The sequence below is a fragment of the Podarcis liolepis genome (genome assembly GCF_965112155.1).
Source record: "Podarcis liolepis genome assembly, chromosome: 13".
NCBI classification, from domain to species: domain Eukaryota; kingdom Metazoa; phylum Chordata; class Lepidosauria; order Squamata; family Lacertidae; genus Podarcis; species Podarcis liolepis.
The window spans coordinates 16,933,102-16,949,862 of NC_139573.1; the positions used below are offsets into that span (position 1 = coordinate 16,933,102).

The 16,761-nt window shown below is 49.9% G+C and overlaps 2 protein-coding genes across 5 annotated transcripts in view; one reads left to right on the forward strand and one right to left on the reverse strand.

Moving 5' to 3' along the window:
• Positions 1–4,105, forward strand: part of LOC310691880 (uncharacterized protein) — an 8,025-nt gene extending 3,920 nt beyond the window's left edge. For 3 of the 4 annotated variants that reach the window (XM_083472100.1, XM_083472098.1, XM_083472099.1), the window contains one exon: positions 1,195–4,105. In XM_083472100.1, coding sequence (XP_083328226.1) covers positions 1,232–2,596 — 1,365 coding nt within the window. In that variant the 5' untranslated portion in view covers positions 1,195–1,231 and the 3' untranslated portion in view covers positions 2,597–4,105. The remainder of the gene's footprint in view (positions 1–1,194) is intronic. The other variant, XR_014518596.1, reaches the window with a different exon arrangement.
• Positions 4,106–5,267: 1,162 nt separating this feature from the next.
• The window catches only part of TGFB1I1 (transforming growth factor beta 1 induced transcript 1), a gene marked incomplete at its 5' end in the record, with an annotated part of 22,979 nt that continues 11,485 nt past the window's right edge, over positions 5,268–16,761 (reverse strand). The window contains 8 exon segments of the mRNA XM_083472101.1: positions 5,268–6,766; positions 8,416–8,564; positions 9,507–9,588; positions 10,760–10,933; positions 11,329–11,580; positions 12,509–12,608; positions 13,964–14,060; positions 16,152–16,294. Of these exon segments, the coding sequence (XP_083328227.1) occupies positions 6,500–6,766; positions 8,416–8,564; positions 9,507–9,588; positions 10,760–10,933; positions 11,329–11,580; positions 12,509–12,608; positions 13,964–14,060; positions 16,152–16,294 (1,264 nt within the window). The 3' untranslated portion in view covers positions 5,268–6,499.

The window sequence follows — 16,761 nt, forward strand, 5'->3', positions numbered from 1 at the left end:
ACCCAGATGCGAGATTACATGGGCACAGATCACCAGAGCAAGGCTTTCTCTGCCTTGGTAGAGTTATAGCTGTCCCAGCTCCTGCCAACCTAGCAGTTCGAAAGCATACCAGTGCAAGTAGATAAATAGGTACCGCTGTGGCGGGAAGCTAAATGGCGTTTCCATGCACTCATGGCTTCTGTCACGGTGTCCCGTTGCACCAGAAGTGGTTTAGTCATGCTGGCCAGATGACCCAGAATGCTGTCTGTGGACAAACACCAGCTCTCTCAGCCTGAAAGCGAGATGAGTGCCACATCCCATAGTTGCCTCTGACTGGACTTAACCGTCGAGGGGACCTTTACCTATAGCTGGGGTACAAAGCGAGGCTGGGAAGAGGCACTCTGAGTTAATGACTAAGATTGCTCCACAAGTACCTCTGAACTACCAAACTGACCCTTGAGGGAAAGTGCAACCTTCTCCAGAACAGGTTGAACACAGAGGAACCACCTATTAACAGTACCAACAACATTTTGTCTGGATTGAGCCTTGTTTATTGGCCCTCATCCAATCCATTTCCACGTCAAGCCACTGATTTAACAACACACTGGGTTTTGATGAAAAAGTTAACTAGAACCCAGAGTTACCTGCAAATCCCCCAATGACCTCACACAGTTAAATAGCATGTTTTGAAGATAAAGAGGAGGGGATAACCCAATTTATGGAGGTCAACCTGATCTTTTAAAAGGGACTGTTTGCTCCTGTAAGATCATTTAGAATTAGATCATCTGAGGAAATTCTATTCATGGTACCACACTACAGAATGTCATAGGGAAGTGACCCCAAACCAGGCATTTTCTATTGTTGCCCCTCTTCTATGAAGGTCCCTTCCCTCTGCCATACATTGCTTCAAATATCTTCTAAAGGCATATATTTTCACCAAGACCTTCCCTGACCAATAAGATTAGGGCCTGTTTTTATCTGTTTGAATTCCTGTTTTTATATGCTTCGATTTGCTTTTACATTCCATTTTGCTGGTTTTATGTTATATTTTGTTTTAAAGATATTGTTCTGCTGCTTTTAAGTTGTACACTACATAGAGATTTTTAAAATATTAAGCAGGTTTTCAACATAATGGCAAGGAAATAGAAAAGACTCCTAAATGATTCTTGACAGAGCTTGTGCGATCCATAACCCTATTTCTGTGTTTTTTTTCAGTCTCAGTCCAGGATCTCATGTCCTCCAGGCTCCTAGAATGGAGCAGGAAGAGGATCTGATTACCCAGAGTTCAAGGGATCTACCTGAGGCTCCTAGAGGACACATAGCAAGCGGTGGGCCTGGGATGGGGGGACTTGCGGGCGAGCCGGCCCCTTACAAGTGCTCCGTTTGCCGAAAGAGGTTCAACAAGACATCCAACCTGGTCCAGCACGAGAAGATCCACACGGGCGAGAAGCCCTACAAATGCTCGCAGTGTGGGAAAAGGTTCACCCGGAGCAACAACCTGGCCGAGCACGAGAGGATCCACACGGGAGAGAAGCCTTTCAAATGTCCCGAGTGCGGGAAGACCTTCAACCGCAGCTCCATTCTCCTCAGGCACCGGAGGATCCATACGGGAGACAAGCCCTACAAGTGCCCCCGGTGTGGGAAGAGTTTTGACGAGAGCGCCCGGCTCCGGGTGCACCAAAGGACTCACCTGACGGAGGTGGCCTACCTCATCGACAGCAACGGGGAGGCCACGGCCATCGACACGAGCGGCGTGGCCCACAGCTGCTCCGACTGCGGCAAGACCTTCAGCCTCTACTCCAACCTGACGAAGCACCAGAGGATTCACACGGGCGAGAAGCCGTACCGCTGCGCCCAGTGCGGGGTCCACTTCAGCGAGGCCTCCAACCTGATCCGCCACCAGAGGTACCACGCACGAGACAAGCCCTTCCAGTGCCCCATGTGCCAGAAGAGCTTTGGCCAGAGCTCGCACCTCATCCAGCACCAGCGCATCCACACGGGCGAGCGGCCCCACAAGTGCCCTGACTGCGGAAAGAGCTTCATCGAGAACTCAACGCTGAGGAAACACCAGCGGATCCACACCGGGGAGAGGCCCCACCGGTGCGTGGAGTGTGGCAAGAGCTTCAGCCTCAGCTCCCACCTGGTGACGCACCAGAGGAGCCACACCGGGGAGCGGCCTTACAAATGCGAGGAGTGCGGGAAGGGCTTTGCCGACACGTCCTCCCTCATCATCCACCGGCGGAGCCACACTGGGGAGAAGCCCTACAAGTGCGACGTGTGCGGCAAGGCCTTTGTGCTAAGCTCTGTCTACCTGAACCACCGCCGGACTCACACTGGGGAGAAGCCTTTCGGCTGCCCCGACTGCGGCCGCGCCTTCCGCCAGTGGTCGCAGCTAGTCATTCACCGGAGACTCCACACGGGCGAGCGGCCCTACAAATGCCCCTATTGCAACAAGGGGTTCTGCGACAGCTCCACCCTGACGAAGCACAAAAGAACCCACACGGGAGAGAAGCCAAACACGTGTGCCGAGTGCGGGGTGAGCTTCGGCTCGAAGGCACAGCTGGTGGAGCATCAGGCGCTGCACGGGGGAGAGGCGTCCGCTCTGGCTATCCTGTAGCCCACAGCTGGCCATTGAGAACCTTGCCTTGGAGGTCCAGATGCCGTTGGACTCTTCTTCCCATCATCCCCGGTAGCTGTGGCCAGTGGTGAGGGATGATGGGATTTGTAGTCTATCAACATCTGGATCCGCCATTCTTGCCTTTATTTTTGAGGTGTGTATGGGATAGCTCTACTGGCTCATCTCTGTATTCATTCTTGACCCTTTGCCTTCCAGTGCCAGTGAGCATGGCAACTTTCGCCCCATCGCTTAGTGTGAGGTGCGTTGGTTGCTGGGCATGCAAATAGGTATGAGATGAAGGTGGACATCGGAGTGGTGACTGGTAATGTCACACAGGCATTGATGCCTGCCAGAAGCAGGGGAAAGCAGAGGTGTTCCCCTCATTGGTTTCCACAGATGGGCACATAGGTGGGGACTCCTTTCACAAACAGGCTATTATCCTCCCCTCACTCTTTACTTTCAAATGATGCTCCTATGTGCACCAGCAAAACAGTGGACAGACTCACAAAGTATGGAATGTTGAGAGATGCACACTTGAGATTTATTTTGTTAAAAAAGGGAGTAGAAAACCTGTCCTCTGTTTTTTCTCTGTGTAGAATTTTGAGAGTATAAGAACAGAAATTTCTCTAGCATATCACTGTTATTAAGGGTTAACAATTACCACAGCTGCTATTTTTTCCTGCATTCCACTTGGTGCTACAAAATATATTTTTTTCTCCTTGTGAAAGGAATATCCCACCATCCATGGATTTCACAGAAGAGACCCAATGTGCCAATTCAGTGTGTGTCCATAAAACTTTTTTTAATTGTCTTTCTACATTTTTAAAAAAAAATGTCTTTGAAAGGACCCCAAAGCCAATAGCACTGCTTCCTCGGGTATAAGGAGCAGCATGGGAACTTTTGGCCCTGTTTAAATCACCCAAAGCTTGCTCTGTTGTCACACAAAATATAGTTAAGATTAACTATGGCTTGTTGAAAGAAGCTGACTTCAAACCACAAGAAGCTGACCTGTTTTCAACAAGTGGGGCTGTCTCTGTGGCTCTCAGAGGGTTGGCTCAGCCTTAATCCAGCCCTCAGGCTAAAAGGGACCGTTGCCCTGCACTAAACTATGGTTTAGCTTTCGTGTGAAATGCACATGTGCAAAAGTAATCCAAACATTTTCCAAAACACTATATTTTTGTGTTTGCCCTTGCATTTGTCAATTCTGTTTTGGTCTGTTCGATCTTCAAATGTTTGTTTCCTCCGAGTGATGAAATTTGAAGTTATGCAAGAGCTGAATGCTTGATTTAATGGAAGCTCCTTCCAGGAGCTGCTCTAACGTTCAAGAAAATCCACAATGCTTCATCTTGTAGGGATATTTGGTTTTCCCTTTGGGAGACTAATATTTTGAAAGAGTGGTGGGCCAAAGGGGCCAAAAACAGACTGGACATTATTCCATAATGTTCTGTCAGCTCTGAAAAGAAAGATGGCCAATGATGGTCTTCTCTTATGGCCTTAAAATCCTTCCAAGAAGGATTGCAATATTTAGTCAATTATTTGATTAAAAGCATTTATAAAGGAGATGCCCCCACAATTAATTGGAAAGAAGATCAAGATGCATTTAATTGACTCAAATGCCTGATTTCTAACACCAGTATCTGGGTATTAGAAGTGGGGATAATGAAACTAATGGGGCACTGAATAACTTTCCCTAAGTTTTGTTGTATAGCACACTAGGGCCTAGAGAGGGGATCAGCAACCAGAGCCCCCTGGGACTAATCAAATTTCCCAGAGGATGCTCTCTTTCCCCCAACATAGAAGGCAAAGAGATGTAGTAATATTGCCATCTGTGGGATCCTCCTCATGCTGATGGAGGGGAGGAGCTTGAGGGAGTACCTCGATTTGCCCATCAAGAAAACAAGTGTTTTATTTTTGAATACGAGACCATTTAGCGAACGGCAGGCTTTGGACGGTGGCTTAAGGTCCAGACCAAGATCATCACACATCGTTCCTATTGAAATCAGTGGGAGCAAAGTAATCGTGACTACCTTGTCCCATTGATTTCAGTAGAAGTGCAACTAGCTTGGATTCAGCTCATTTGAATTATGGGTGAGGCATGTGGGTGATGATGAGTTATATGAAACTTTGGAAGGAGAAGTGATGGGGACAAAAACTTCCCTCAGGACTGATTTTGGGCCTTGGCGTCAAACCACAAAGAGAGGAAGCTGTGCTCTTTCTGTGAGAAGAAGACCAACCAGCGTAGAAGCTCTGAAGATCTTCCCTCCAAAATAAGGTGCCCTTCAGGTCTTCGCCCTGTTGCTCTTTTTGTGGTAAAGGCGGTTAGGAATCCCTTGAAAAGTGCATAGAGCTGAAGGGGGAAGTTGAAAGAATGCCACTCTCTGCCTACTTCCTCTGTCAGCACTGTGCTTCTCAAGGCTTGGGTTATTTCTCCTGGATTCAGCCATTACCCAGTTCCCTCAGAAAACCAAATTGTGTGTTGTCAGGGGTGGGGAATGAGAAGTGGCTAGAGGGGATGATGCCCAGGGACCTAAAACATCCTGATAATATCTTCATGCTATCGGGGAGAAGGACAAGAGTTTATTTTGGAGTGCAAAGTTTTCCAATATCTACCACACTTCCTTGTAAGTCCACTTTTTAGCTGAACCACCACACATGACAGCTGTCTGGATCCTTTTTTTTTAATATACGTGAATTTTATTATATAATATACAGCAGTGTGAGGGTAAAAAGTTGGCGGCAGAAGGAAAACCACATGCTCCTTGGACTCCCGACCCAAGTTCAGTCATAATAAAAGCCTCAATTTGGGTTTACACCATAAGATTTTTTTAAAAAATGACCCTGATAAAGTAAAACTGCAAGCTCAGGCACATTCCCCCACCCACCCATTCCCTTCCTCCTTGATTCTTTAAAACCGAAATCAAAAGTGTTTTAATTATTTGCAATCCAGGGCTTTTTAAAAACCGCAACATGCAAAGGGAGGGGGGTGGGATGCCACTTCCTTTCCTCAACACCAGCCGGTCATCTACCCAAAGCTGCTACATTAGGGAGGCTTTACTCTTGCCATACCACTAACCTCCTTAGGACTCTATGGGTCCCTAAGGGAGAGGCATCTTCCCGAATCCGACTGACAGCTCACAGATATAACCCTTGGGGTGGTGTCAAACCTGATTTTACATAAACTCGCCCCAAAATCTCTGCCACTGAAGGATGGGCCACAGAGTTACTGCTGCCTCTCCCCTCTTGTAGTTGAACCATTTTAGATCATACTTGATCACAATCGTAAGTGCTTTAGGGCAGCCCCGAAGTGAAACAGCCCCTCACCTTGCACCCGAAAGCAAAAGCGGTAAAAGATACCAAAGGACCTGGAAGTAAAGGGTTTTTCCCCCCACCTCCCACCTGAACGGCTTTTATGGCTTGAGAGTAGGGAGATGGGTTTCAGGTGCTTCGTTTCTGACACGCTACCGGATGGCATTGCGGGAACAGACTTCACAGCGGAGGGGGTGTGGCTTCTTTATGGCCCCGCCTTCTACCTGGATGACATCGCCAGCTAGTCTTGTGTGAGTTGCGGCTTAAGGCACTGCCTCCTGTCTGAAGCGCTGGCGCTGTGTGGGTGTGGCTTAAAGTAGCATGTGACAGGGGGTAAGGGGTAAGGATTGGCTGCTCGTGGCTGCAATGGGATTGGCTCCTGAGTAGAGTGGGAGAAGCGGACAAGTCCAGCTTCTCGCCTTTGGCTAGAGGCGTGGCTTTGGCAATCGTGTGGTGGCTCCGCCGGGGTGGAACCCATAAGGCACAGGCCTCTCCCATGCGTGGCAGTGGGCGTGGCTCGGTCAAAGGCTGGGATTGGTGGGCCTTCCCCCTTCCCATGCTGGTAGCGGGCATGGCGCGGCCGTGGCGGCCTCCTGGTCACCCAAAGAGCTTGATGAAGCAAGGGTGGCAGTAGGGCTTGTCGTTCTGCTCCTTGAAGGTGCCCTTGTTGAGCTGCTTGAGGCAGAAGGCGCAGACAAAATGCTCGGGGTGGAACTTGCGCGCCATGGCCGTGATGCAACGGCCGGTGATGGGCTTCTCGCAGCCCGAACAGAGCGAGCCGCGCTGCTTGTGGTAGTGGATCTCGCAGAACGGGCGGCCGGCGTGCTCAAAGAAGCTCCCGTTCACAAATGGCGTGTAGCACTCCTGCAGCAGGGACAAAGGCAGAGGCGTTTCAGCAATTTGAAATGCAACGTGAAAAAAATAGTTTAAAACAACTTACAAAAATACGCCAGGGCCTAAAAATACGCATCTTGGGAGTCAACGGCCAGGGTAAACAGGTGCACCTTCAGCATTTGCCAAAAAATGCACATTGAAGGTGCCACACACCCCTGTGTAGGGAACAACTCTTATTTAGTGGTCCAGCTACATCTTGTTTTCTACATCTTGTGCATTTTTTATTTTTATTTTTGGTGCTCACACTTTCAGCATGGTCTTCAATTTCCCTTTTTGTTAACTTATGTTTGCTTTGCCAGAATTTGTTTTCGTTTCCTCACTTGGGCAAGACCTTCCACTGTTGAGGAGAAGCTTTGTTGCTTGTAAACCACGTGCCAATATCTTATTGGACTTGATCGCTTCCTTTCCTACTTTCTAGATGAGCTTCTGTTATTGTGGCTTTAAATAACCTCCAAATTGGGGGTGGGGGTGGGCCTGGATAAATTTATCCCTCTTAACTGCTCTTAATTATTTTAAAAGTCAATTCCTCTTTTGAAATCCAGTGGGATAATGCTGGATTTTCTCAGAAATTTTCAATTGAGGTGATAGCACTACGGTCAGTGCCACTCGCATCTCACACCAAGTCCTAGACACTGTGGTTTGGATCCAATGTCAATTCTACTCAATGTAGACCCATTGAAACTAATGGCCAATACTAATTTAGGTCCATTGATTTTAACTGGGCTACTCTTGAGTACAGGGACGCGGGTGGCGCTGTGGGTAAAACTTCAGCACCTAGGACTTGCCGATCGTATGGTCGGCGGTTCGAATCCCCGCGGTGGGGTGAGCTCCCGTCGTTCGGTCCCAGCTCCTGCCCACCTAGCAGTTCGAAAGCACCCCTAAGTGCAAGTAGATAAATAGGTACCGCTTTATAGCGGGAAGGTAAACGGCGTTTCCGTGTGCTGCGCTGGTGCTGGCTCGCCAGCTGCGGCTTCATCACGCTGGCCACGTGACCCGGAAGTGTCTTCGGACGGCGCCGGCTCCCGGCCTCTTGAGCGAGATGAGCACGCAACCCCAGAGTCGGTCACAACTGGCCCGTACGGGCAGGGGTACCTTTACCTTTACCTTACTCTTGAGTACAATTAGCATTGGGAAATGGAAGTTATCCCCCCCCAAAAAAATCCAGATATCTCAGCTGCCTCCCTCCACCAACTGCTGTTCACATCAGCAAGGCTTCCTTAGCATCAGCCCCCTATTCCCCACTACCACTAGCCGAGTTACAATCCCCGGAGTGAAGAGGGATAGATTCTTAAACATCTCTGGAAATCGTAGCTCTGTGAGGGGAATAGGGGCCTCCTAACAACAAACTACAGCTCCCAGAATTCTGTGGGGGAAGCCACAGCTGTTTAAAGTGTATCACAGTGCTTTAAATGTATTGAGTAAACGCAGTCCATGTCCAGATTTTAATTCGCTGATCCCCAACACCTACCCACCAATTTTTGCAGGAAAAGTTCCCTGAGGGACTTTGGGTGGAGCCCTAATTAACCCATCACTTTCTCACTTGGCTGCCTCCCTCGCTGGCTTCCCCGCACCCCCATGAAGCCCTGCCAGCCATAGGGCCCCTGTCCGGACATGCATACCCTGCAAACAAAGCATTCTGGGTGCCACAAGGCATTCAGGGCCGAGATGTAGTTCTCCAAGATGGCCTGGCTGCACCCCTGGCAACGGGTGGAGAAGAGCTCGTAGAAGTCCTGGCGGCAGTACTGCTTCCCGTCCTTCTCGTGGAAGCCTGCGGGGAACAACAAGGGACCCTTGAACTAAGCTATGGCCGCGTGTTTCCGTGGATGGAGGATTGGGGTGGGCTGTCCACACTTTTGCCATGTTCACTATTGCAGACCCACCAAGCATCCCTATTTTCATGGGACAGTCCTGGAATCACAGAAGCCCTCCCGGTTTCTGACCCAAACCCCTGAATGTCCTGCTTTTACCTTAGGAAGTCCTCTATTTTCAGTGGAGAATTGTCGGAGGGTAGGCAATTGGCATACGGCCCCAGGAAGGCTTCCCCAGTGGCGTAGCGTGGGGGGTGCAGGGGGGGCCGGCCGCACTAGGCGCAACATCTGGGGGAGGGCGCGCTCGCACTCGCAGCTCTCTGCCCCTACCTGGCTCACTCACTCACTCTCACTGCAGTGCTGGCTGTGCAAATCCGATCCGAGCCGCTGGGTCGCCGCCCACTGTGGAGGGGGTGGGTGCCAGGCGTGCGGCGCGGAGAGAGAGCGAGGGACTATCTGGGGGAGGGACAGTGCAGCGGCCACCCAGCGCAGCGCTGAGCGCGGGAGAGAACCAGACCAGACCAGACCAGGCAGCAGCAAGAAGAAGCTGGCAGCGGCAGCAGGTTAGGGGTTAGGGGGCACAAATTACTTGCCTTGCCCCGGGTTAGGGGGCGCAAATTACTTGCCTTGCCCCGGGTGCTGACAACCCATGCTACGCCGCTGGGCTTCCCACAAGAAAAATGGGGCCCTCAGGGTGAGGAAGTTTCCCTGTCTCTGCTCTAGCCATGTTGTCTTGTAAACTACAGTAAGCTTACACGTAAAATACAAATGGGCCTATAATTCTTTATCCCCTATTTCCAAGGAAGACTAATCATGCCTGTGTGTGTGTGAGTGTGTTTTGTTGTTTTTCTTCCCCGCCCATCACTTGAGGGGCCACTCACTAAGGCCCCGCCGACACTCACCTTCCTCCCCAAAGGGCCGCCCACACTTGACGCAGCAGAAGTGCTCTGGGTGCCAGTTCTTATCCAATGCAGTCACCATTTTCTACACGAGTCAGGTGGATGCAGGGCAGAGGGGGAAAGGAGGTCACGTCAATGAGGAAACAGCAACTTGGCAGCAAAGCAGCAAACTAGACATGACAGGCCTGTGTTTCCCAGGCTTGGCCCCTTTGGTGTCTCCTTGCCACTCTGGCACCCACAAACGGTCTCCATAAATATCCCCTCCCAAAAAATGACCATGTGCAAGAGATCATTTGCACCTCCTGTTCAGTTCCTGTATGGACTGGAACATGCCCACATGTCCATACCACTGTGTGGTCCTAACTCTTCTCCCACTCTTTCACACGTGGCAGCCATTTTGTGTTGTGCCATGCTGCCGCCACGGCAGCCATTTTTTGACCGGCGCCCACAGCACTTGCTCAAAAATCCAAACGTGCCAAGAAAAGCAGGCAAGCCCTGTATACTGTTGTCATATTCAGTAACATTTTCTGGATTACACTGAATTCAGACACACTGCCCATGCCTGGAGTGCTGTTTTAGGTTTCATCAGGAAGGGAGAGGAATGGAGTTTTGGTCTAGGGTTCAAAGGATTGCTCTTGATATACTCCAACTGTAAAAGTGCAAAAGGACCGGGGGGCAGGGAGTGGTGTACTTTAAGAACATTTGGCACAATTACTTTTTTTGCAGCACGTAATGACGAGAGATCTAGGAGAAATGGTCTGAATCACCAAAGAAGGCAACAGCAGCCCTCTCCACAAAAGAATAAAACAGAAATGATGCCTCAGGGTGGTCTGTCTTGGAGCATGAAACTGAAGGAAATTAATGAGGGGTAGCCAATGTAATGCATCAAAATGTAGTTGGACTACAACTCCCATCATCCTTCACCATTGGCTACACCTTCTGGGGCTGATGGGAGCTGGAGTCCAACAACCACCAGAAGGTACCATGTGCACCAACCCTGAAATAATAGCTCAGTCGGTAGAGCATGAGACTCTTAATCTCAGGGTTATGAGTTCAAGCCCCACGTCAAACAAAAGATTCCTGCCTCACAAAGTTCGGTTGACTCTAACGGTGATGTTATTTCCCTGTATAATTTTCTTTTAATATGCTTTTTTGTGCAAATCTTTTGTGAGGCACTGAGAGTCTCTCGGGGCTGTACAGTATTCTACAACCATCTGTAAGGAAGTAGGGAACAGCTGAGGGTTAGGGCAACTCACGTCCAGGATGGGTTCATTGCAGAGTCCACAGCGGGGCGAAAACAGCTGGAAGTAGTCCCTCTCGCAGTAGGGGGCGCCATCCTTCTCAAAGAAGTTGCTGCCCCCCATCTCCTTCTGGCAGTGGCTGCACACAAAATGCTCGGGGTGCCAGGTACTTCCCAGTGCTGTGACCACCTGGGCAAATGGGAGCGGGGAGAGGAGGCAGGGAAAGCAAAGATCCATCTGAGTTCAGGTAGCGACAGATGATTCTGGGGCTCACGAGTTTTGAGAGGGAGCACGTCATGCGTACCACACAGGGTGGCACACCTCTGTTTCTCATGCCACATCCAGCAGTGGCCAAGAACTTCCAAAGAAGTTGGGAGCGACAATTGTGGCAAGATTCCGTGGCCCTTGAAAATGGCCGACAGCATGCACAAAAACGACTTGGTTGAGGAGTTCCTCCCTAATCCCAAATCCATCTTTCTCCAGCCTGGTCTTCCCCCTGCTTCGGCCTTTGGCAATGATCTATCCGCCCCACCTGATGACCCCTCCAAGGAGAAGCCCGTTCTCCACCAGCAGCCGGCACTCACCTGCCCTGCGATGGGTTTCTGGCAGGATGCGCACAGCCCCTTGGCAGTGGTGGAGATCCCTTGGCGGCTGAGATCTGACTCCAGCATCACAAGCATGCTGTCCAGGTTTCCGCTCGGCTGCGCTGGGGAGGTCTGTGAGGGCGCAGCAGCGGGGCTGGGGCAGACGGATGAGACCACTGGCAGCTGCGCTGAGGAGACTCGGGCAGGAGCTGGAGGGGGCGACACAGTGGTGGAGGTGGAGGCTCCTGGGAGCTAGAAGGTCAGAGATGGATATGGGTAGAGCTGAGATTTCTCTCTCTCTCAAAAAACAGACATTTCCAGACAACTTTGAATGTTTCCTCTCTTCCCGCCCCGAACCAATGGAGAATTTCCATCCTCCCATCAAGCATATTTGGGTGAAATGGCCTCCTCCATTTCAGCACCCATGAATTTTGGCACACCTGTTTGTCTAGCTTTATTATTGCTGCATCTTACTTCATTTTCGTTGATGGCAGGAAATGCCCCCTGCTCCTTCCAGTCCTCCCTTTGCCCATTGCTCCCTTCATCAACCAAGAATATTCTTTCTTTCTTTCTTTCTTTCTTTCTTTCTTTCTTTCTTTCTTTCTTTCTTTCCCGCCCATCTGGCTGGCTTTCCCCAGCCACTCTGGGCGGCTTCCAGCAAAATATTAAAATACAATAATTTATCAAATATTAATAGCTTCCCTAAACAGGGCTGCCTTCAGATGTCTTCTAAAAGTCAGATAGTTGTTTATTTATCTAGTGGGAGGATGTTCCACAGGGCAGGAGCCACTATGGGTAATGTGCACTAGCTACAAAGTGCCATTTTAAAGAAAACAGTTAGAAAATTTCACCTCCTCCAGCAGAATATTTGGCGAAATCTCCCTCCCCTCAATTTTTCTGCTTGCAAATAGCAAGTGGAATATTTGACTGGCAATTGTCACTTCATTTAAATGGCATAAATAGCTTCGACAACTTTGCTAGGTTTAGCTGCCTCACTTTGCAGCCATAATGACTAGAAACTTGCCTTTAAAAAAAAAAAGAAATCTGGGCTTTTCAGGTTTGTAATTATGCACACAATCCCTGTGTTTGCAGGTTCCTATCACCAAATCACGAACAGCCCTGGAAGTAACCCCACTCCACCCCTTCTTCAGTCCCAGTGGTGCCCGAGCCCCACACTCACATTGCTCTGGACCCGGAAATCTGACAGGGAGGCCATCAGCTTGTCCAGCTCCAAGGTGGCAGACGTAGCCGATGGCTTTGCAGGCGGAGGAGCTGTTGACCTGAAAGTAAGAACGCAGCATCAAGGGGCATGAACAAAGATCCAGTTCTCTCAATTGCAGTTTGATTCTGAGATATTTTACAGATCCTTCATTTTAGTGACACGAGTTCAAAGCCCACTTTGGCAGCCATCTACAGACACACTGATGGCTTCTGTACTTTAGTATGGGGAATCCACCAGCATGGCTTCCTTTACCCCAGTAGTACTGGGACAGGAAAATTCTCCCTTCCACGAAACTCTGAAAGATACAGACTCTCTCTCAGGTGAGGGAGCTGGCAACACCAGGTCCCACCTCTCCCATAAGCTGTAGTCTGTATATGGGAATATAGTAGCAAACCCATCCTCACTGGGATGCTGTGAAAGCAACTCAAAGTGTTTGCATTTGAAGCTGGTTAAGATCTTAGGAATGTCTGTGGGGTAGAAGAAAGAAGGCAAACTGTACTAGGGCTGCCATACATCCAGGATTTCAAAGGCAGAAGTGACATCTGGGGACAAGCAAACCGAAAATCATGGGATTTATTTGAGTTTTTGTAAAAAAAAAAAAAAGCTCAGCAATTTTGGGATTTGAATGAATAAAAATGTTTAGGAAAACTCAGCAACTATCCTGGTTTTTACTTTTTGAAATATGGCAATCCTAGCTGCACAGCAGTGGTCCAGAGGCCTAATTAGGCCCATGAAGCCACTCCCCTTAAACCAAACCCACATGAACTGGCACCAAATGTGGCATCAGGTATGGACGTGGTTGCAAAGTAACCAACCGGGAGCTTAAAGTGAGCCCCCAATTGTTCCTTTGCAAGCAAGGCTCCCTCTTGGTGCTGATCAGCTGACAGGAATCCCTGCTGGGGCCAGAAGTCTACCTTCGAAGGAACCTGCTGTAACCATCAGCAGAGGAAAAATGCAAGAGGACTTTAAAGGCCTCTGTGTAACCAATGATCAGCTGAGCCCCTTGGAACTTTGGCAGCTGTCAGTCACCTGACACCATTCTGGCCCTGCCCTCCTGTCAATGTTGGCCCACAAAGTGGGATGGCGGGAATTCATAATCTACCCCCCGCTCCCCGCCAGATCCAGTTCCCCACCTCTGCTCTATGGCAAGGCTGGGGAAACTATGGGCCTCCTGATATATTCTGGACTCCGATTCCCGTCCTCCCTACCAGCTGGTCATGGGAGTTGGAGCTGATGGGAGTTGGAGTCCAGCAACACCTGGAGAGCCGCAGGTTGTGCCTACATAGATCACTGGGATGAAAATGGGATTTTGCAACAACCATTTGTTTGCCAAGACCCAAAGCACAGCTCTTTTGGTGCAATGCCTTTGCTTGTCATTGATCGCCCATACTACCCCATCAACCATCTGCTTACCGGGAAATGGAGCTGCCGTCTATAGATTCTTCCGGCCTGTCTTTGCCCTTGTCTCCGCCTGGGCTTTTGCTGGTTGGGAACTGAGACATTATTTCATCTGGGATGAGGAGAGAGAGAGAGAATGAGAATACATCTTTTTATCACTTGCCATTTCACATCCTTGCCAGCAGATGGCAGCACCGCTGCACTTCTAACAGCAAGAAGAGCACTCAAGCAGCACTTTGGTCCAGGCTCAGAGCCACAAAAGACTGGAACCACTCCATAACATGGTGGCAGCGCCTCTGAGAATTTGCAGAGTGCCCCCCTCACACCGCTTAGCATGTCTTGGATGAGCCTAAAGGCCTTTCACCATCTGAATGTGAGGCAATGCATTCTGCTGCTGTTTCACTGCCTCTGTTCAAAGGATTTTGTACTGTCTTGATTGCAATGTATTTTGCCTCTTGCCTTTTGGATTTGATATCACGCTTTATGTTTTCAAAGCTTTGTAAGTCGCTTAGGGGCTTATTACAAGTAACCAGGCAGAGGGCCTTATCAGTGGTGGCACCCACTCTGTGGAACAACTTCCCATCAGATGTCAAGGAAATAAACAACTACTGTATCTGACTTTTAGAAGACATCTGAAGGCAGTCCTGTTTAGGAAAGTTTTTAATGTTTGATGTTGTATTGTGCTTTTAATTCTGTTGGGAGCCGCCCAGAGTGGCTGGGAAACCCAGCCAGATGGGTGGGTATTAATAATAACAACAACAACAACAACAACAACAACAACAACAACAACAACTCATAAACCGAGTGGGTTAATAATAATAACAAAACCAGCCAGTTATCACCAGGAGTTTCCGCTTACACTGTCTTTAAAAAGGTAGAAGATGCAGCCTCTGCAGACCTGTCCCCTCTGTCCATCTCCTGCTGTATCCAGCAGGGGTCCAGTTTTACCTCACAGCCTGGGCTCACCCTCCCAAGAGGCAGAGTGAGGCAGCAGCCTCAGGCGGCAAATTCTGAGTTGCAGAAAGTGGCTAGAAATGTGTGCCATGTGGTCTGCCTCAGGTTGGGACCTGGCCGCCTCATGCAGGAACAATGGAACAAAGCACATGGCACAGGTGGAAGCTGCAATGTTGTGCTCCGTTGCAGGAAATAGCAAGAGCCCCACAGGGCCCCACAGCTCATGAGGCCAACCCCTACTGCTCCCAAAGTTAGCATGCAAGAGACATCCCTCAGCTACAGCGTCCTTCAAGCTTTGTTCCCCAGATGTTGTCGGACTACAAATCCCATCATCCCAGGCCAGCTTAGCCAGCGGTCAGGGAACAATGGGAGTTGTAGCCCAACAAAGAATGCTGAGAGCACAGGACACCCAGAGCAAACTGTGGGCTGCTTGTCGAAAACAGGGAGGCTGGTCCAATTGTCCTGACAGGGTTGGAGGGAGAGAGCTCCATTAGGAGAGACGAGATGGAAGGCCTAAGGGGAGCAGAGAACGTCACCCTCAGGGCTTCATCTGAGTCACAACAAATCCCGGTTCAGCATCGGGACCTGAGCCAGTGCCAAAGCCTGGAGTGTGTGACCTCATTGCTAAACGAAAACAATGCAATGCCTCTGAGTAAGGGCAACTATTGCCTGCTCTCAAACACTGGAGATTGGAAAGGGACCCTGGCAGGCAGGATAAATCAGCTCCAAGGGATATTTAAGAACACAAGAGGAAATCCTCCTGGTCCAGCAATTCATGGCCAGCCTGAGAAACTCACAGACCGCAGGCTGCAGCAGTCGCTCCTTGTTCCTCATTCCCAGCAGAGGTGTGCCACAACTTATACACGCTCTGTTTTAAGCTGTCAGTGGGGAAGGGCTGTAGGAGCTCAGTGCCTTGCAATCAAAAAACCCCAGGTTCAAACTCCAGCACCTCCAGGTAGGAATACCACTTGCCTGAAATTTTAGACAGCTGCTGCCAGCCAGTGCAGGAGGTGCTGAGTTGGTGCACCATGCCTCTGACTCAGAATAAGGCAGCTTCTTACGTTCCCCATTGTGGTTTGTGTTTTTAAACCTACACTAGCATCTTCTCGTGGCAGCGAGTGAGAAATGTATGCACACACAACAGATAAATAATTCCTTTCACTGTTCCATTAGAGTCTTTGCTTCTCTCTCCTTCTCTCTCTCTGGAAATCCACCCCCCAAGCACCATTTCATACCCCACTTGCCATACCTGTGATGTTGAACTGGGTCGCGTTGAGTTCCTGCAGGAGCCGGTCCAGTTCACAAAGTCCCGCTCCGAGCACCCCGCTGGAGGAGGAGAAGGGCGGAGGGGCCGCTTCCTTGGGCTTGGGCGAGCGAGGCTTGCAGACCGTGCTGGAAGAGGCACCCGCATGAGAGAGAAAGAGATGGGATACATTAGAGAGAGGTGGGGGCGGGGGAAGGAGAGCTCAGGACTCGCACACACACCCCACCCCAAGGAGGAAGATGCAGCATCCCTCCGCTCCAGAGAAAGATGGGGAAGGACGGAGCAGTAAAAGGGAGGCAGAGGGGTGGCAGCTATTTATAGGATCCCTCTGCTTAATGGATGCTCTGGAACGAGGCCAGGGGAGCTGGGCACAGCTCCCAAGGAGGCCAAACTCCTCGTCGTATTTCTTGCTCCTCACAGCTTCCCACACCCTGGTGCTTGTGGTCCTCCAAATCGGGCCAGGTTAAGGGACAGAAAAAAAGGTGTTTCTGATATTGGAAGGGGGATTTTGATGTTCGCCACTTCTCCCATCAAAGAGCTGTAGCAATAGGAGGAGCGGCACACACTATGTAAGATTATAAGCAAGAGGCCTGCT